This window comes from Aquarana catesbeiana, linkage group LG03 (assembly GCF_042186555.1).
Source record: "Aquarana catesbeiana isolate 2022-GZ linkage group LG03, ASM4218655v1, whole genome shotgun sequence".
Classification (NCBI taxonomy): domain Eukaryota; kingdom Metazoa; phylum Chordata; class Amphibia; order Anura; family Ranidae; genus Aquarana; species Aquarana catesbeiana.
The window spans coordinates 636,365,413-636,386,791 of record NC_133326.1 but is presented as its reverse complement, the minus strand read 5'-3'; the positions used below and the strand labels follow the sequence as shown (position 1 = coordinate 636,386,791).

Sequence of the window (21,379 nt, the reverse complement as noted above, 5' to 3'; positions counted from 1 at the left end):
GATGGAGAAAACTATTTTTTTTGTTTTCTCTGGGTTTCAGAAGCTCTGGATTAGGGTCTGGAGTCCGGAGGCTTCATAGAGATTTGGGTGGGTCGAAGCCTCTACCCCTCTGCCCCTGTGCACAGGTCTTACCTGATTGTGGCTCTCAGCCTGCTGCTGACTTACTGCCACCATGCCTCTGCCTGTCACATGAATGGACCACACCGCTACCTGGACTATGCAAATAATTAGCTGTAGCAAGAGGCAGTAAGTTTATGAAGGGCTAGAGAGCGGTACAATAATGAGTGTCTGCAGGTAACAGTGTACCAGGACCAATATTATGGCTGTGCTGGCTGTCTCTGCCTGGACAATTTCTATGGACTGTGCTGTGCTGACTATAGACAATATTCCTACCTGCTGCCTGGATAATTTATATTGCTGTCGCTAAGCACATCCCTGCCTGGACCAGTGCTCTCCTCTGTCGATACTACTAAAAGCACAGGTAATGCTTTTTTTTTACCCTTTCTGCAATAGAATTTATTATGGATTGTAATTCTTGGTATGTGCATGCTATGTGTTAGAAATATGAAGGGTTTTCAAAAATGATAGGTTGCCAGGAAATTATATATGTCATTTATGCTCCTAGATATATAAATATGGATGAATGAATGTACTATATGAAACAGCAATTAACCCATCAAAGCAGCGCTATTTTCAGTCCTCAATGCTGACTGATAAAACAAAGTCTTGGTAAATGCAAGCAAAACACATGCAGGCAGGTAAATTCCAACAAAGACACAGCGGTTGGAGCTCGGTCTGGAGCATGCTCTTTGAAAAGTCTTCCTGACGAAACTAGCCAGAGCACGATACCACGGCAACCGTTGTCACGTGAGGATGCAGTGTGCTTCTAGCCTGAAGCTTCAGACACGAGAGGGAGGAAGTGCGGATCAGCTGTGCCTGGTTGACACGCAGTGCGCTCCAAGCTTGTAATTGTATACTAGTGGAATGAAGGACTGATCAGCAGCTGTGAGTGTGTAACATCCATCCAGTCTGCAACCAGTACCCTTGTGCTTTGAGAGAAGCAGTTTGAGTTATCCACTATTACCAACCAACTGAAAGCTAGAAGGCTATCCTTTGTAACGAACTGCGCCCACTGATTTTTACAGTGTATTTACTTTATTAGTTTTTTTTTTTCTCTTATTTGTGACTTACAGTAAATTATCAAAACGGTACTGGACTATTCGGGGTCTCTTTTTTACATGTGGCATTGTTGCTGTTATCTGATCATCAACCCTGGAGGACTTCGGGAGTAAACAGAGAGAGGATTTGATCCAAGGCTTGTTAACCTCCTGGCTCCGGTGAGTTTGAACCCCTATGGGGTGTGTGCAGCACAAGGTGTCCCAATAGATGGTGAAAGGTGCACTCATCAGATCTACTATTCATATAAGGGAATCCAGACCGAGCTCCAACCGCTGTGTCTTTGTTGGAATTTACCTGCCTGCATGTGTTTTGCTTGCATTTACAAAGACTTTGTTTTATCAGTCAGCATTGAGGACTGAAAATAGCGCTGCTTTGATGGGTTAATTGCTGTTTCATATAGTACATTCATTCATCCATATTTATATTTCTATTTTTTTTATTAAGTGGCTGCTGAGAGATATCTCACTCAGAATATGGTGACATCAGGTTAAATCACTGCGGTTTATTACCATTATTATCTTCCATCTGTATATACCGAATATCCTTTAGCGCTGAGATAGGAGGATTGGAGTAGGGCTTATTGTCTCCTTTTTGTTTGTATATGCTCCTAGATAGCCTGATGGTGCTACTTGGATGTTGGGCCTCTGTATGTGGCCAGGCTGTGTAAAAGTCTCACACATGTGGTATCGTTATACTATACGTCATCTTTTCTACGTACATGCTATGTGTTGGAAATAGCTGATAAATTGACAACTTTGTGTAAAAAAAAATGCGTTTTCATTTTTTTCTACATTTTCCAAAAACTTCTGGAAAAAAATTAACCGTTCAAAAGACTCATTATACCTCATAGATTATACGTTGGGGTGTTTGCTTTCCAAAATGGGGTCATTTTGGGGGCAATTCCATTGTCCTGGTGCTCCAGAGCCTTCAAAAGTGTAATAGACGTGGCCAGGCTGTGTAAAAGTCTCACACATGTGGTATCGCCATACTCAGGAGGAGTAGCAGAATGTATTTTGGGGTGTCATCTTTGCTACGTACATGCTATGTGTTGGAAATATCTGATAAATGGACAACTTTGTGTAAAAAAAAAAAAAAAAGAAAGCTCTATTTGTGTGAAAAAAGGACGCAAATTTCTATGTAGTGCAAGGGCCTGCCTGATTGTGTACGAATTGAAAGTGTTTAGGGTTGACCTCATATTATATGGTTTTGGTAAATCTAAAGGAAAATTGTACAAGAAAATTGTATAATGTATGGCCAGCCTTATATCAGTAATTTATCAAAAATATAGGCTGTATTTTAGTATGTGTGCACAAAGCAAAAAAGAAAGGTGTTAAGAAAGTGAAATGGTTATTTGGTATAATTGCAGTTTATTTGGAGATTTTGGTGAGGTGGACTTGGCTTCCCATAACTTAGAAGAAGCCTAATTTCACCACAGAGCTTACCTATGTCTGAGTGTGTGTTATTCTTTGATAGTCTATGGCAATCAGTTTCAGTCCTAGATCTCATTTACACATTTGACAGGTGGTGAAGAAGCGATATTTCACCTCCAGTTTTTAGCCCTAAAACCTGCACCCCTATGTCCCAATAGCTGCATTGTAGCCCTTTTCAGTGAAATCGGTCGTGTTCGGCAGGCAGTGCTGTGATGCGATGAGGATGTATATACCTCTATCCGCTGCCTTTACAGCTTAATAAGAGGAGTTGGCGACAGTAAAAACATTACTCGGCATGTTTAGTGTATGTCAGTATGGTGTTCAGTGAATCATATCAAGAAATAGCAAACCCTGTGCATTCAATTAAAGATAAGGATATTAGGAATCATAAAAGCCTTTATAAATGTAACTGTCTTGCTGGCTTGTGCATTTATATGATTACTGAATTCTTTTGCAATATTTTAAAGGTATTAACATTTACAGCAGGGCACTACATTATCATATATATAGTAACTACAGAGCCAAACACGTATACAAAAACACCATGTTTATAACATACAGTATCCTTACATTGTATCTATTTCTACATTTTCTAGAAGATGAAGCAAAACCACAAAACCTGCACTGTAATACTACTGATGGGAATATTACATGCTCCTGGCAAATCAGAAAGGAGATAGCTGAATCTATAGACTTTGATCTCTTCTATTACAATAGGTAAGTTGCAATGCTTTTGTTAAGGTTTTCTGATGCATATTTTTGTGATTGCAATAGATTTGCAAGATTATTAGTAACATTAAACCACTTGACTATCCCATGTGCCAAGAGGGTTAAGGCTTATGTAGCGCTTACCCCCCCCCCCCCCCCCCCCAGCAGGAGCCGTGGATGATGATGAGTCCTCTGTTCTGCCATGACTCGTTAAACCACTTGGTCCCCACCGTCACACTCTGTTAGATCTGGAGTACCACTTGCACCTGGATAAATTAAGCGTTAGTAAGCCACGTATGTATAATAATACACAGAAATTAGACCAAAGACTACCAGATGATATGTTAAGTAAATGTATTATATCAAAGCAGGTAAACAATGCAAAAGTTAGCATCAAGCAATACACAATTCAAAATTGCGAAACTGATAAAGTGAATTCTGGCCTATCACAGGCATAGAAACCAAAGTCAGACCTAAAATAACTCAATAACAATGTTCTTGAGTGCACCTCGCAGTGAGAGGAAGCAAACACCTGGCCCCTTAAAGTTAGCTTTGGCCGGCTTGCGGTGGGGCCCTGATGTCATTGGCGTACAAGAGTCTGTCGCTTTAAGAGTAAGTGATGTATAACTGTGGAGCTACTAAATAAAGAGCCGTCTATGTGAACTGAGTGTAGCAAGGGGTTAAAGCTGCATCTCCTCTCACCACTTCTGGCATACAACAGCTCCCGTGCCACATGTTTGGTGGTTCCAGACGTCAGGTTCCATAGGCTCAGTCACTCAGCTCTGACTCACACACGTGCAGTCTCTGATAAACTACAGCAAAAGGATTATCCTCCCTGGGATGCAGGCAGACAGGCTCAATCAGAAAGCCTCCTCTGTGTCACGCTGTCTCACTTGTGTAGCTGTAAAATGTCCCACAGAAGGTGCTCTCTACACGGCTTCTACTTTCTCAAGACCTCAGTCTCGCAGATGTGAGGCATAGACCCTGACAACAGGTCCATCATACTGAAGAAACAGTATGTTCACCTTGTGCTGCTACCCTGATTTAGACAACAAACACCTCTGCCTCTCCTCACCTCTCTCAGGCTGGGTTCACACTGATGCAAATTGGATGCAGGTTTTCCTGCACCAAATTCGCATGACATGAGACTGTGACTGGTTCTCAATGCAGCCGGTTCACACATCTCTGGGGTGGCCACAGAGTGGATTGCACAAGGGTCCTGTGCATCTTTGGCTCTGTTTTAGGTCTGAATTCAGGCAAAAATTCAGGCCTAATTCATCCCTGAAACAGAGAACAGATATGCACCGGACCCCTGCTGTGAGCCACATCCACGCACAGTGTGAACCCAGCCTTACATAAAGGGACATTGTTTGTAGTTTATAGAAGATAACTGTGAAGACTGGTAAGATTCTTCAATATTTTATCGAAGGACTGGTGAGCTGCAAATATAACATTTGTTTTCTTAGGTTTAGATATCCTTCATTTTTCTTTGTCCATTAACTCAACAAGAAGGTTTTTGCCCTGTATAAGCATAATTTGCATGATTAGTAGTAAAAACCAAAAAATACAAATACAAAAATTATTGGGGCTAGTGGACATTGGATGGTCTAAGATAACAATAATTTCTGGATTCCTGGCAACCATTACAGATACCCTCTATACTTTATACACATAAGCTATAAAACATTAAAAAAACAAAAAAATAAAATAACCAAGCATTCATAATTGGAGAGATAGAAGGATTCACGCTATCTGATTTTCCCATTTGCTACCTAACTTCAAGACTTCTTGTACCTTTGAGGCATTCTTGGGTTACAATTAACTATCTTCACTAGCCTTCAAAGGCCTATCTAGCTAGGGAGAAGCTACATGCCTACTGTATGGCATATCACGCATATTGGATTCTCTGAAATGTATTCTTTATCTTCTATCATTTTAATCATTATTATTTTTAATTAAAATTCTACTTAAAAGGCCACACATATTGCTAAGTTTATGAAACAAAGAAAATAATAAACTATGGTAAAATGTAGCAAATCATATTAAAATATTCTTATTTTAATTAATTTACTAAATTTACTTTGTCCACAGTGAGAAAGAATGTCAGCCCGAATGCCAACAGATTTCAGACTACCTTTCCTGTCATTGCAACATAGCAACTGATGGCCACCTGAACATGTCTGATTTTTTAAAGACAATCAGTGTAAAACCAAGAAAACCTCAGCATTCTTTTAAGGAATTTAGGCTGTGCTTGATATGTAAGTACTGGTAGGTCATTGCTGATGTTGTTGAGCTTTTTTATTAATATATAAAAACCTAATAAAACTCATTAAACTTGTAGCCATATTAGGGCAGCTGGACATGTGGGATAGGTAGGGGTTCCGTGAATAGACATGTTCAGTTCTGCAGAGTTGTTCCTTTTCAGGTAATAAAGAATATAGAGGCATTGGTAGTGGCACATATTTTGCTAAGTTTTGGTCACAATCAAGGTTTTCTTACTGGACTAGTCAGTATTACCCTGACAGCAGCCAATTCCCAAGGATATGAGATAGCCACCTCATACAGACCAAAAAGTATGTATGTGATCAATAAGGACAAAAACTATTAGAAGATGCTAATTTAATCAAAATAATACAGACAGACTCCCAACCAAAAATGAAACGTTTTTTTCTGCACAAAAGAAAAAAACTTGAAAACAGTTCAATTCAACTCTATTAATCACTAAAAGCTTACTCAAGGGTAATGTTATATAACTTACATACATTTAGTTCCAAGTGATGGGCAATATAACCATAACCATGTCCATCCTGCACACATTCCTCTTCCCTTTCAACAGATGTGGGTGCACAGACTATGATGTTGCTGCCAAGAACAATAAATGCATAGATACCAACAGTCCGGATTTGCCAGGACAATCCCGATTTTCAGACAAGTGCCCTGAGATGTCCGTGTCCAGTCTCCTCCCCTCTCTGTTTAGTAAAAGGCTTAGTAAAAGGCTCTGTTTAGTAAAATACCCTGTTCCATTCACATTGTACCTTCAGTTGGGCATAAACTTCGCCCAGGCTGTAGGTGCTGCTGGCCTTAAGATGCCATAGGGTGAGATTGTAAGTGAGAGGGACTCCAGCTGGACAGTCTCGGCTATCTCTGACTTCTACTTCCTCTTCCACACTACCTTCTGCCTTCATGACATCAAAACACATGTGTATCTAAGAAATAGTACTTTTTAGAGTGCTGGGCACAAAAGGTCCTCTGTATTTGTAGTAGTGGAGTTCTACTACTTAGGGGTCTGCACTAGGAGGGGCTGGGGGATGAGGGGTGTCTGTACGGAGAGTTCTGTACTGGGGGGTTCTGTATTGAGGTGTCTGTATTGGGGGTGGGGATTCTATAATGAGGGGTCTATACTGGTGGGAGGTGTGGATTTATGAGAGGGGTCTTTGCTGGGGGTTTTTTTTTCTTGGGGGGAGTTCGTGCTTAGGGGTCTGTGCTGGGGGTTGGACTGTCCTGTAGGGTTAGTCTATACTGACGGTTCTTTTCTGGGAGGTCGGTCTGTACCAAGGGGTCTATGCTGAGGGGGTCAGTCTGTGCTACAGGATAATTCTGTGCAGAGGGGTCTGTGCTGGGAGAATCAGACTGTGCTGGGGGGGAGTCTGTACTGATCAGTCTGTGCTGGGGGGTCAATCTGCATTAAAGGGTTTGTGCTGGGGGATAGTCTGTGCTACGGGATAAGTCTGTGCAGAGGGGTCCATGCTGGGGCGGAGTCTGTACTGATTGGTCTGTACTGGGGGGGTCAAGCTGCACTGAAAGGTTTGTGCTGGGGGAGGGCAGTCTGTGCAGAGGTGTCTGTGCTGGGGGGATTGGACTGTTCTGCAGAGGAGAATCTGTACTGAGGGCTTTGTGCTGGGATTCATCTATATTGAGGGGTCTGTATTGGGGGTAAGTCTGTACTAAAGAGTTTGTGCTGGAGGATCTGTGCTGAGGGGGTACGCTGGGAGGGAGAATTTAGGGATGTTGGGGGACATCTGTACTGTGAGGGATTGGAGGGTGATTTGTATTGGGAAGAAGGGGTCATTTTAGTTGTTCTCTGAAAACTGGCTGTGGATTGTTCACTCCTCGCTCCTGCACTATAGACACTTGCCCGCACACTAAACTGGTGGGGGCAGCTGTCTATTTGGCCTGCAGTGATGTGTGGCAGGGGGTGATGCGATGTGTGTTTTACCACATCACACACAGCTCCCTTTTTTGGGAGCTATATTTATTTATTTATTTATTTATTTATTTTAGTTCTTTATTTAAGGAATGTGGATTATACAAGTAAGCAAGGAATACAACATGGCAATCATCGGTATCTGTTAATAGTTATTCATAAAAACTCAAACAAGTCAATGTACATTGATGTGATAGCAGTCAAGGTTCCATTGGAATGTGCTAGTGAAGCAGGAAATTTTGGTTTAAAGATTTCAGCCAGTTTTAGCCAGCAGTACAACCGGGACAGTAGAGGAAACCTTCTAACCGGAGAGAAAAATAAAAATAAACTAAACATAGTTCCAATGGACCTGCACGGATTATTTAGTAAGACCAACTGGGAGAAAAGTGACCCCCAGGGGGGTAAGACTAGCTTATCCCTATTGGCCAGGTATCAAGCTAATATATTTTAGTGAACTGATTCTAAAAGTCATATTTTATTTAAGATATGGTTCTCAATCCTAGGGACATAGGAGTGGCACCAAAATGGGACACCGCAAACCGGGGGATTTTCTTAATCATGGGATAAAAGGGTGAGTGACACCAGCGGTGTCATTGGAGAAAGGAAGGGATAGAGATAAAGAGGAGCAAAAGTGGGGAAATAAGAAGGAAGGGGGTGGGTATGAAGTTCTGGTGAAGCCGACAACCCATGACCCTAAATTATCCAAGGACAGGATGCCTAAGTGTACGACTTGTATTCGTCTGAGAATCAAAACAGATCCCAATGTGTCCAGCGGGTGTTGTGTTCCTCCTCCCTTTCCCCCAAAGCAGCTGTAAGGCGTTCCATCCGCTGAATATCCCAAACCCTAACAAACCACTGTGTCACTGTCGGTGGGGACTGCTGCTTCCACATGCTGGGGACACATGCCCTGGCAGCATTCAAGAGGTGTTTCAATAGGGATTTACGATAACGCTTACTGGACATTGGAGTCAGAGTCAGGAGTATTGCTGCTAGGTTGTCCTGAAGAGCAACATCAGTAAGTTTGTGAATTATTCCCAATACCTGTCTCCAGAAAGGGGTCAAGACCGGGCACTCCCAGAAGATGTGAACTAATGTGCCATTCTATGTGCCACATCTCCAGCACAGGGGACTATGTCCCGGGAATATGGATGCTAACACAGAGGGGGTCATGTACCAATGCGTCAGAACTTTGTAGGTGAGTTCTTGGTATTTGCTACATAAGGAGGACTTATGCGCAAAAAAGAGGATTCGATTTTTTTGCTCTTCTGTAAACGTAGTATTAAGATCTCTCTCCCACTTCCTCAGGTACGGGGGATCATGTTGGGACATATGGGTCAGTAAGATATTGTAAGAATAAGAAAGGGATTTCGGTATTGGTTCCTCTCCCAGGCATAGTTCTTCAAAGGGTGTAGGTTGTCTGCGGAAACCGCCGACCTCCGGAAGGTATCTGAGAAAGTGTGACAGTTGCTTCCATCTTCCCAATATGGAGGAATTAAAGCTAGGATATAAGCTTGAGGGGTCACTCCATTCAGATGGTCCGCAAAAGGAGCAGGCTCTAACTAGGCTCTGATCTAATTGGAGCCGAAAGGACCTATCAGAAAGGCCCGGTAAAAAGTCTGGGTGTCCAATTATGGGTGTCAACGGGGAGGGAAAACTGGGCGTCTCCGTTATTCTAAAGTATCTGTGAAGCTCATGTAGGGTGGGCTCAATTAATGCGTGGGAAGAGGAGAATCTGGAAGAACGAGTTCCACTCCAGGGTAGGCCCTCAAGGGGAAACGGTACTGTTTCCTGTTCTAGACCAACCCATAACTTATGTGATGAATGCCTGCACCAGTCCACCACTCTGTTCATGTGGACTGCTGTGTAGTACAAGGCTGGTTCAACCCCTCCTCTGTATTTTGGCTGTTGTAATAGAGATCTCTTGAGCCGCGAGGGTTTGCCCTGCCAGACATATCTTATAAAGACTGTGCGTAGCTTACGAAAGAAGTTCTGTGGTATCCTAACCGGTAGTGCTTGTAAGAGGTAAAGCAATCTCGGCATGATATTCATCTTTAAGACATTGCATCTACCAAATCAGGAAACCGCCAGGCTGTTCCATCTGTCTAGGTCTGAGGAGAAAACGTTCAGGAGTGGTTGAAAGTTGAGTTGGTAAATGAGGTGCAAATCAGAGAGGATTTTAGTGCCTAAATATTGGATGGCTTGAGGAGTCCACCGGAAGGGAAAATTGCCACTAAGGGAAGCCCGGGAGCCAGGGGTAAGAGAGATGTTCAGTGCCTCTGACTTTTGCAGGTTAATTTTAAAATCTGATAGCTCTCCGTATTGGCGTATTGCCGATAATAAGATTGGGAGAGAAGTATGCGGGTCCGAGATTTAAAATAGCAGGTCATCCGCATAAGCAGCAATTTTATGGTGGTATGTGCTCGTTCCAAGTCCTCTGATGTCTGGGTTAAGCCTAATGTGTTGTAATAGGGGTTCTAGGGAAATTATGAAAAGGAGCAGGGAAAGTGGGAACCCCTGTCTCGTTCCGTTACTTATCTTAAAGGGGTTTGAGGTCACCCCGTTTTCTCTAACCGATGCGGTAGGGAAAGAATAGATGGCAGATATCCAGGACAGGATGGAGGCCGGCATTCCAAGGCGTCGCAGGGTGGCCAGGAGGAAAGTCCAATTCACCCTGTCAAACGCCTTTTCGGCATCTGTGGACAAGATGAGTGGAACATTAAGGCATTTGGCCCTTGCCACCACATCTATCTTCCTAATAGTATTGTCTCGCGCCTCTCTGTTGCGGATAAAGCCGACCTGGTCTAGAGGGATTATGCGTTGGAGGACAGAGACTATTCGCTCGGCCAAGATTTTCATAAATAATTTCAAGTCACAATTAAGTAGGGAGATAGGCCTATAACTTTCGGAAAGAAGCGCATCCTTCTCAGGCTTAGGGATAACAGTGATGCTAGCTTGCAGGAGGTCTGGAGGTATGGCGTGATTATCTAGTATTGCATTAAAGGCAGTAAAAAGTGAGTTGCCAGTTGAGTTTGGTAAGTTTTATAATAAGAAATTGTGAATCCATCGGGCGGGGCGCTTTCCCCCTCGTATTTCCAGCCAGGGCATTCGTGAGTTTGTCCGTAGTTATAGGCTGCGAGAGCAAGTCCACCTCCCCTTCGTTGAGAGAAGGCAGGTTCGCCGACACCGCAAGGTAAGTCTCTATGGCCTCCAAACTATTCTGGGGCCGTTCTCCCAAAGGGTGGGAATGCAGATTATAGGGAGCTTTATAGAATACACGGAAGGACTCTGCCATTTCTGCAGAGTCATTAATTCTGGCTCCTGTGGAGGTAGATAAGGCGGGGATGTAGGATAGGTTGCATTGGGTTCGTATGGCATTCGCTATTGCTCTGCTGCATTTATCTCCAAACTCATAAAAGGTTCTGCGTACCTTTAATAGGTTATTCTTAGAATGGAATAGAGAGTGCTCTCTGATTTGCTCTCGGAGGTTAGTTACTTCTGCTTCTAGGGCCCTGTCTGGGTGAATTTTATGGCGTTTTTCACAATCATGGAGTTTTGCGAGCAACCCGGACAGCGTTTTCTCTCTGGCCACCTTGAGTCTGTGACCATGTTTAATGAATATTCCTCTTATGTAGCACTTATACCAAATAGATAGAGGATTAGGGACCGAATCCTTGTTACTCTCGAAGAAGAGTCCCAACTCTCGTAAAATGTCCGCTCTAACCTCGGGATCTTGAATAAGGGATTCGTTTAAACACCATGTAGCTGTTTTGGGTGTCGAGCGCAGCATGGCTAAGGTTAGGGAGATCAGAGCATAGTCTGAGAGCGCGATGTGCCCAATCTGAGCCCCAGAGACAAGTGGAATCGTAGCGTAGGAGACCAAGAAGAGGTCTATCCTAGAGTATGACCCATGTACTGCCGAGAAAAAGGTGTATTCCCTCTCCTGCGGATGAAGGATACGCCAAATGTCAACTAATCGATGGGAGTGTGGCAGTTCCCTGATTCGGTTCCGGGATCTCAGGGACAGGGCCGAGGAGCCCAGAGATGAGTCTTAGCGAGGTTAAATGGTAAGATTAAGATATCCTCCTAACACTAGTGTTCCCTCTGTGAAGAAAGCCAGGACTGTCAAGCATGATTAGAGTACCGGAAGCTGGTCTACATTTGGCAGGTACAGGTTCGCGAAGGTGAATGTTTGCGACTGAAGTGTGCCTTTGACAAAAAGGTATCTACCTTCAGGATCAGCGTAGAGGTCTCTCAGCTGCCAGGGCCAAGTTTTGGCCAGGAGGATACTCGTGGCCTTTGATTTTGAGGAGGGCGATGCACTGTGATACACTATTGAGAAATGTTTACTGTAAAGTTTTGGGATCCTATCCACCTGAAAAGGGGTCTCTTGCAAAAATACTATCTGAGGTCTTTGTCTCCAAAGATCAGTGAGGCAACTGGTTCATTTTTTTGGGACATTTAAGCCCTTCACATTCCAGGGCACAAATTTCAAAGACATTTCAGGTAGGGCAGGGATGGGTCGTCGGACCTCGCCAGGAACCAGAACGGTAGGTAGTATGGGGGGGGAGGGGATGACGGACTAGGTTAGGTGAGCTGAGGAGAAAAGGTGGAAAGGGACACAGAGGGGGGCCGAGAAAGAGGAAGAGAGCGAAATGGAGGACGAGAAGGAAAAGATAGGAGTAAACTAAATCTCCAAACGGAGGGCAACCACTTCTCACTGGAAGCGGTCCTATCAGGAACCCCATTATTACGTTAGGCTTCTCATTACAGAAATAGCTCCAGGAGGAAACACAAAATATAGAATTTTAACATAAAATTAACATAAAATTTTAACATTTTAACAGTCAGTAATTTAACATTCAGTAGTGCCTTGATTATGATGAAAACTATAACAGTCTCCAACAACCACGCAATACTATCATTAGCTCTGTCTAATGGAGAGACCGCTCGCTCCCCCCGGGCCTACGCCCAATGAGAGTGAGCTGCAACCCCACCCTTAAACCAATACTCCTGAAAAGGATTAAGTTCCATCCGAGAGGTAACACTTACAGGTAACACTTACATGTGTAGGAGGACAACCAAAATTTTTTAACAATCTTCCCGCTTGAGAGCAACTCCACTCCAGGGGTTCATAGTTCGTTGTCCTGAGGAGCCTGTGGTCCTCTGCGTTGAGACCGGTTGCGACGAGGTCTTTGAGGTCTGCCAGAAGGGTTCACCGCTGGGTTATTGTTGCTGGAAGGCAGGACAAGCGCTAACCAGTTGGGTAGTGACATCAATGCAAGCCCAAGGGAATTGAGGAAGGCAGGAACATCTTTGGGGTGTCAAAGGGTGTATGTACAGCCTCCCTTACGTGCAATCAAATGGAATGGAATGCATGTGATTCCCTGTGCGCTGAATTTCTCCAGTAAAGGTTTCATGCAGCGGCGCATCTGTAGGGTCCTCCAAGAGACATCTGGCAGGAGAGTAACCTGGGCTCCGTCAATGTGCCTTTTATGCCAGGCCCGTTTAAGAATGTCCTCTTTGATAGAGTAGTTGTGCAAGCAGCAAAGAACATCTCTAGGTCTGTCTTCCGCTGCGTTTCTGGGGCCGAGGGTTCTGTGAACTCTGTCGATGGCAATAAATGTCTCCATCGGGCGCTCCAAGCAGTCAATAAATATGGCAATCACAGTCATCTTGAGGTCTGCTTGCCGGTGGCCTCTGGCAAACCGCGAATCCTGATATTACGCCTACGATTACGATTTTCCAGATCATCCATTAATAGGTGTAGCTGTGCGATTTGGTCTGTCACTTCCTCATGTGTAACTTGTAAGGCAGTGTCAGATTCCAAAGAGGTGACTCGTGTGGTCACTTCTACCACTGTTTGTTTAATTCCCACGATTTCCCCGCAGAGTGCTGCCTCCATTCTGGCTGCTACAGAGTCTAGGTCCTCTCTGGTGGGCAGTTTTTGTAAGAGCACCCATAGTGCCTGCTCTCCATTAAATATGGATGGGGCTCATGTAAGGGCAGAGTCGGTGGAGCGACACTCATTGAAGCTTGTAGTGAGAGGGGCAGAGGCACACTGAGTGTTAAGCTCTGTTGCTGGGAGGGCTGGGTGCCCTGTGAAACCCACTGTAAAGAGCCGCTGGGTTCCCCTCCCGGGCTGCCAAGAGATGTAAGTGACAGAGAGCGGGGAAGGCAGGGGGAGAGGTCGCTAGATGGGGAGAACGGTAGCATGTCATTACCGCGATCATGTCTCTCTCCTCCTGCAGGCGAACCAGGCTCCGTCCTCGTGACTGACACTGTCGCCATCTTGGTTGGATCCGGGATTGATGCCGCCGGCTGTTTCGGTATTAGGAACCGTTCCATATGGGCTCTGGGGCACACAACACAGCGGAGTAGCCTTCCTGGCTGTGTGGGTAGTGCTGTGAAGCCGAAATACTCGATAAGGCTGTGTGGTTGGTCTGTTAAGGAGCCGCAGTCCGGGAGCCCTGGGAAGATGCGGCTTCACTCCTCCTTGCCGAGACCACGCCTCTGGAACTATATTTAAAAGGGTACAAAGTCACACTTCATTCATGTCACTGAACAGCAGTGCCATGCATTGCTCTGTTGTGTGGTGACATGTGGTGCCATCTGATGAGGTGCGATAAAATGTAGTATTTTATCACACCTTACTGCACTTCATCTGTGGGCTGTGTTGTTGTGAGAATGGGGTGACAATTGTTTTTTATGTGCCTCTTTCTCACTACAATGCAGTCCATGGGTTCTGTGCAGTCAGGGCTGTCTTTAATATTGATTGGACCCTGGGCAAACATTTTCTTGGGCCCATCCATGCAATTTCGCTCTCCACCTGCTCTGAGTCTACAATAAATAGCAGCTAGGCTCAAAATCAGTTTACTGAATCAGATCAGGCAGTGATTGCGATTGGTTACCAGAGGTTACAGTGTATCATTACCATTCACCGACTGGCTGCTAGAGGTTACAGCACGCATTAGGGCTCACTTATTCTTTGCCAGAGGTTACAGCACATGACTTCTGCTTGTTGATTGGTTGCTAGAGATTACTATACATCAATACTGTTCACTGACTGGTTGCTAAAGGTTACTTGACATCCTTACCATTTACCAATTGGTTGCTAGCGATTATTGCACATTATTACTGCTTACTAATTGGTTGATAGAGGTTACTGCATATCCTTCCCGCTCAATGATTGGTTGCAAGAGGTTAGCGCACATCATTACTGCTCACTTATTTGTTGCTAAAGGTTGCAGCACATCATCTCCTCAATGCCTGCACACCATGGACTGGGGAGGTGAGGGGACTCATCGAGAGACAGAAAACTCCAATGTAATGGGATTTCACATTGACCACTAATGTAATAGGAGCATTCACAGGAACCACTAATGTAAGGAAGGATTTACACTGACCACCAATGTAAGGGGGACCTTCACACTGGCCACTAGTGTGAATGAAAGGATTGTTCACCAAGCCCCAATGTAATGAGAAGATTTACACTGACCACCAATGTAGCTGAGACATTTAGCCTGGTTTCACACTTGTGTATGTCAGGAACACATGCAAAATTGCTTTCCTGACACCACAGGAACGTGCTGCCCTTTAGCAGATGCACAGCTGTGTTATTAATTGTTAATGACAACCTCACGCATCTGCTGAAATGTGCGTATTCATATGCACCACAATTCACGGTGCTGTGGCAGCATGTTATTTTGAAAAGGGGTTCCACCTTCACTTTACTTACCTTTGCAGAACAGGCTGATGTTAGGCTTAATGACCACAGTTGTAGGCAGGACTTTCAAGCATGCCCCTCTACCTCCCCGGTGGGCAGAATTCAGCAGAAGTGATAGCGGATATGACCTCAGTGGGGCATGATATACATATGAATGCCGCCTCTATTTACATATCAATGCAGCCGGTCCGCGGCTATTTACATATTAATACTGCCGCTATTTAGGTCTGCAGGTGAGTCATCTGTACAGAGCAATAGGCAAAGCTAAGCAGCATTAGTAACAGAACTTCGCACTGAGATATTGGGACACAGCACAGAACTAAAACTTCAAGGAAATTTGACCTGGGATAGTTGGCAAGTATGCGGCAGCTGCTTTGGGCCCCACAAAAACGATGGGGCCCTGCCTTAAAGACGGCCCTGTGCGCAGTAAAGTGTAATAAAATATCTTGTCGGATGTCACCATATGTCACAGCACAGCTAAGTTATTGTTTTCTAAGTGCCCTAGCAGGATCTGGCATTCTGCAGGTGCAGAAAAACTGCAATTACTGCTCTAGTGTGAACAGGCCCTTAGGGGAATTTATCAATCTAGAGTAGCTGTGCATGGCAACCAATCCACTCACTGCTTTCATTTTCAAGGCTTAATGAACAAGCTGAAAATAGAAGCTGATTGGTCTCCATGTACAGCTGGACCAGATTATGTCTACTCCAGTTTTGATAAATACTGCCCACATTTCATACTTTGCATATTTTGTGGATAAAAGTACTGTGACTTATGTGTGCAGAGTATAGGGGGTTTTACCCAACTATGCCCTTGTAAGCCCCTCCCTCTGTTCACACAATTTGACCACACCCACAAAGCAGCATGGCACAATGTGCTGCTTTATTCCTTCTGACCTTTTTTTTTTTTTTTTTTTTTGGGGGTGGGGGGGGGGGTAAAAATTATTTATCAGTCAAGGGTTCCAGATGTGCTAGGAATACCACTGAAAACATGTCCCTGGAAATGTAGTCAAAATGTTGGCAACTATGTAAATGTGAAGCAAAGCCAGAAGTCAAGTAATTTTGCTCTTTATCTGCATAAACCACAGCAATCAGCCAACGTGACGTTTCAGGGGCACACAGAACTTCTTTCTGAAGCATAGTCTTCATGCAGCAATGTCAAAACACATCACAGAATATACATAGCTTTGAAAGGGTCCTGAGAGCAGATGGGCAGCTACTGGTGCAGAATATTATTTTACCTGCTAGTACTGCTGTGGGATTATTTGAAGATTAGATTCAAGTTAAGGGTTAAAGTTAGGAGTTAGATAAATGTTAAGGTTGTGTTAAGACCCACTAAACCAGCTCCATTGGAAAAAATTGGATTTCTACTTGAAATGTGTTTTTATCTGGCAAAATCCATATGTTTTGGGGCATGAAAAAGGACAAGTGTGCATAGGCCCCAAGGTTAGGAAATTAGCTAAATGCAAATGATTAGGATAATCATTAAAGACTACATTCACCTTTTGGCATGTTACACCCATATTTAGGATATTATGTGTAACATGCTCCAAGCAGTACCTCACCCCCACACCTGAGATGCCCCCCAGCACCCACTGCCTGATTCAAAAAACAGCATGGCTGTGTGGGGCTCCGCCGTGTCATTCATTCCCAGGAATCTGTGAATGAATAAACTACAAGTCCTCATTTTACACCACGGCACATGGTTTGTTGTTATTGCTGGTGAGTGCTCTCATAGTTCATTGACACTTCCTACAGCTTTCAAACAGTAAGCCCATACAGAGGTATGGGCTGAAAGCTGTAGAAAGTGTTTGCAGAAGTTTGACATTGCACCCACGATCCACTGATCAATGCTATTCAGGTTCCAGAGAAAAAAAAAATAAATAAATGCACATTTTGTACCTGCAAAAACATGTGCATTTATTTATATCTTTTCAAAGGTGAATGTGGGTGGGGCCACTTGCCCTGCACGTTGGGGTAGCTTTTACCGTGCATGCACTCATCGTTACGTGGCATTGCCAAGCTCGACAGCCGACAATCACACTGGATGGAAACATTGATTGTTTTATTGGATTTAAATGCGCTTTTTACTGCGTTGTTTGTGAGTATTCTGGCCTTTGCTGTATTCCTAATAAATGTACTTGTCAGTAAGTTTTTTTACCTATTTACACAATGTCCTAATGTGATGAGAGTCTGTCTAAAGAGGATCCTATTGGTGTTCATGCAATCTATCTCCCCATGTGTATGGTGAAATCTAAGTGGAGGATTTTCAAGCATGTTTGACTGCTTTTGATTAAGTAGTCCACTCATTGGGGTAACAGTCAGTGTGAACCTTTCCTTCTTGGTGACGGATTCTTCCCAGCATTTTCCTTTGTGTGGACCTACACTTATTGGACTGTTTTTATTGAGAGGTCATATTTTCTCAAGCATTGGGACTTTTTACTAATTCTTAGCGCTGCACTTTGTGATTTATGTTATTTTGTCTTTTTGCCAGGAGATTTGTGTCAGCAGCTGTGTTGCTATTATTAACGCTATCATTCAGGTGGGAACTACGGCCATGTGAGAATCAAACTTAAAGGCAGTTTCCTGGCTTATAAATGAGCCATGTCACTGCGTGCATTAATAAAAATAGAGTGCCTGGAAGTGTCTGAAAAGTACTGTCCCATGTCACTACACGCTGTTGTCTGATGTAGGTTGGATTTAGGAGGGACACTGCACTGCCCATGCCCTCTCCACAAGTCCAGCATACCTCTGCCACCGCACTCCCAGTGACAGAATGAGGTTCCACGTGCACCTAGGGTAGATCTCATGTGTGCACTCTCTTAACTCCTTCCTTACCGTATTGTGTTGCCAGGCTAAAGGTCTCTGTGAAACACGAGTCCAGACCCGGTTGCTGCGGGAGACCGACTGCTGAGGAGAGAGCAAGACCACAGACCCTTTACCTGCTCCAAGTACTATGCTTCTGGGATGGCTACGATGTACCCTGTGCTAGTACTTGATTACTCATAGCGACTGCATTACTCCTTCAACTTGACTTGCCAAGTAGACCTTTTGTAGTGGCTTTGCTTCATACCCCACATGTTCTTTACTGGCCCTATTTCTTTTGATAAACCAGGAACCATGATGCACCCCTTTAAATTACTTCAGACCAGACTTAGAACAATTGATGCAAATTTTTCTTGAATTATCTGAAAGACACAGTTCAACATGAACAGTACAGTGGAATGTCCCTAACTAACTCTTTCAGATTGCCCCAGCATACCTTCATAAGGTAGAAGTCCATATTTGGTACTCTCCAGCCACTGGTAAATCTTGGGACTCCCGATGCCCCCAACAGACTGCAAGGTGCAGCAGTCTTACTCCACAGCAATCACGTCTTCTTTTTAGCAGGAACAAGTGAAGGGCCTCGGATCCCCGTCTTCACCCTTTTGTAATACTGAGCAGATGGGTGGGGTTAAAAAAAACCTGGGAGCAGCAAGGCACAGTATTAACCCCTTCCCAGCCTGGGTCAGCCACTATCTAAATAACCCGTAGGCAACCTGTCTACAGTGAACTTATCCTTTAACAAATCAGAAATTTTTCCAATTTGATCCTTACTAGTTATCGGGATAGGTATTTTACATAATAAGGGGTACTATGTACCCTTTACTAATTCATGTGGGGAACCTGAATATCTGGATGCCCCCTTATTTTTAAAGGAGGCTTCTAGATTCTGCCTATCAGACCCCCACATCCACTGAGACTGAGATGTGGAAATGAGGACCTTGTCCACATCAACATGGGGGCAAGGTGCCATGCCAGGGCCTTCCAATGTTGAGAGCATGTGGCCTGGTATGGTTTAGCAGGAGGAGGTACATGCTTACAGGGAGGGGCAGCAAGAATGCCCCCTGAACCATACCAGGCCACATGCTCTCAACACATGGAGAGTACCTTCTCCCCTCACAAGGCACCTTGTCCCCATGTTTAATGTCAACAAACCAGCTAACTGATTTCATTGACAAAATATGGTCATGAATATATTTAGTCATCGATATCACTTACGATTCCCCAGCCACTTTGTATACAAACAGAAGCAGGCCTGGGATCAGTACTAGATCAGAAATAGATTTTTTTTAAAGTAACTTTTGCTAGAGTACATCCTAATGGTGTTCTACTTCACATATGGATTGAAGGCATCCAACAGACAAGTGTAACTCCACTTTTGTTATTAAAAAACAATCCCCTTTGCGTGATCTTTGTACATTACAAGGATTTTAATAAACATTATTGCAGATTTCTACCCTTTTCTGTTCTGAAGAAAAAGCTGTTTCAACAATTTTTTTCCAGACTTAGGCCCCTTTCATACGAGCTGTCCAATCAGGTCCGCCTGTCCGTTTTTCAGGCGGGCGTGATCGGGACATCCATTCACCCCTATGGAGCAGCGGATGTCCGCTGACATCCGCCGCTATCCGATCCACCAAATCCAGACGGATGGTGGTCCTATTTTCCATTTGTCTGGCAGATCAGATCGAATAGGATCAGATGAAAAAGGACAGGCTGTCTGTTTTCATCTGATTATATTGTGTTTTGTTGTAGCCCTGATGAAGGGGGAGTTTCTTTGACCCTGAAAACACACTTGCTGTTTTATTACAAACTAATAAATACATTTTGACTCTTTTATCCTTTAGTCTTCCACTCCTTTCATTTGTAATTTTTTTTCTGGTAACCTGCTGGGGTACCCACTGGAGCATTGCGGCCCATTCATAGGGGGTGCATGGGCGCCACCCCCCCATCCATGCATCCGACCCCCTAATCTACATGCGAGGCATGGATTTTAATGGGGGTTTTTTTTAAGCACATGATTAGAGCCCAAGGCTCTAATTGGCTTAAAAAAAGGGTGGGCTTGGGGCGCAGTGAGCCCACCCACTTGTGTGTTAATTAATATTCGCTACTGACTTCCTGATTCTCCTTCCAGCCAATCAGGAAGCATTTCCTGAGACCCGATTGTCCAGGGAGTCGTAGCTCCCGGCCAATCTGGTCTTAGTCAGGACCCACTTCCTGTTCGGCCTGGAGGAGAAGAAATGGCTCCAGAGCAAGGAGCTGCAGCCCAAAACCATGTCTGCATGGGGGCAGGACTGCCGCATTCCCATCCATGTAGGGGGGGTTGGCATTGGTTTGCCGCTCCCCCCAAAATATTGAGCACCAGCCACCACTGCACTGGAGGATAGCCTTGTCTGTTGTGAGCAACCTAATCTGAGCTAGTGAGCTCTTCAAATATTTTTGCCCTCTCATTACTTTATATGAATTCACATCAAAGTACCACCGCCTCTTAGATGCTTTTTTCTTCTTTGGAGTCAAAACTTACAGTGGCTACATTGGCTACATAGCTACTTGGATACAGACTGAAATGGAAAGGAAGTTTTTTTATAAAATTAAATTACAAACTGGCTTGTGTAGCAATTTTACATATTTTTTTTAAATAAAGTGGAATTCTCCTTTGAAGTAATTGTACATTTCTAATGTTTGCTTTTAGGCTTTGATAAAAAGGTCTACTCACCACTGAGCATTGCTTTTTTGTCCCCAATGGCACTGCCAACCTACACATGCCTTTTTTTTAACCAAAAGCTTGAAAAGTGATCTAAAAATACTGTATTAGAAGATTCAGGTCTTATAGACTTCAATGGGATTAAGGCACCGTATTAGGGGGTTACATTTTGAAGTGTTTAATGAACATCCAGTGAACGGCACGTTCACTCATCACTATTTGCAAAAAGTAGCTATGGATATATGTGGGCAAGCTGGCCGAATATGGACAGTTTTTTCAGTAGTTTACTGAACTGTGAAAAGACTGGGTTTGAGTCAAACTTGTATTTGATACGAAACTGAAACTTTTATCCACTGACCAGTTCAAGAGCATCTTTGTATAAGATTGGCAATACTCAGCACTCCTAGTATCCAGCCTGAAGAGTCACAACTTTATCCTCTCTTGTGGAGAAGCTGAGGGTAAGGCAAGTACAGTATATATTTTTTTAACTTTCCTCCTTTACAAGTTCTTCTTCTTTAGCATTAATTCAGCATTTTGGAATGGGAGGAGGCCTGATATATTTTTTTTTAACAGATACGTTTTTATTTGTCTCCATAAGGAGAAACAAGGTGTAC

At 43.9% G+C, this 21,379-nt stretch overlaps 1 protein-coding gene across 2 annotated transcripts in view; it reads left to right on the top strand.

Annotated features, from left to right (window-relative positions):
- LOC141133258 (interleukin-3 receptor class 2 subunit beta-like) overlaps positions 1–21,379 on the top strand; it is a 162,830-nt gene that overhangs the window by 83,461 nt on the left and 57,990 nt on the right. For both annotated transcript variants that reach the window (XM_073622523.1, XM_073622522.1), the window contains exons 5-6: positions 3,206–3,326; positions 5,409–5,575. In XM_073622523.1, the coding sequence (XP_073478624.1) occupies positions 3,206–3,326; positions 5,409–5,575 (288 nt within the window). The remainder of the gene's footprint in view (positions 1–3,205; positions 3,327–5,408; positions 5,576–21,379) is intronic.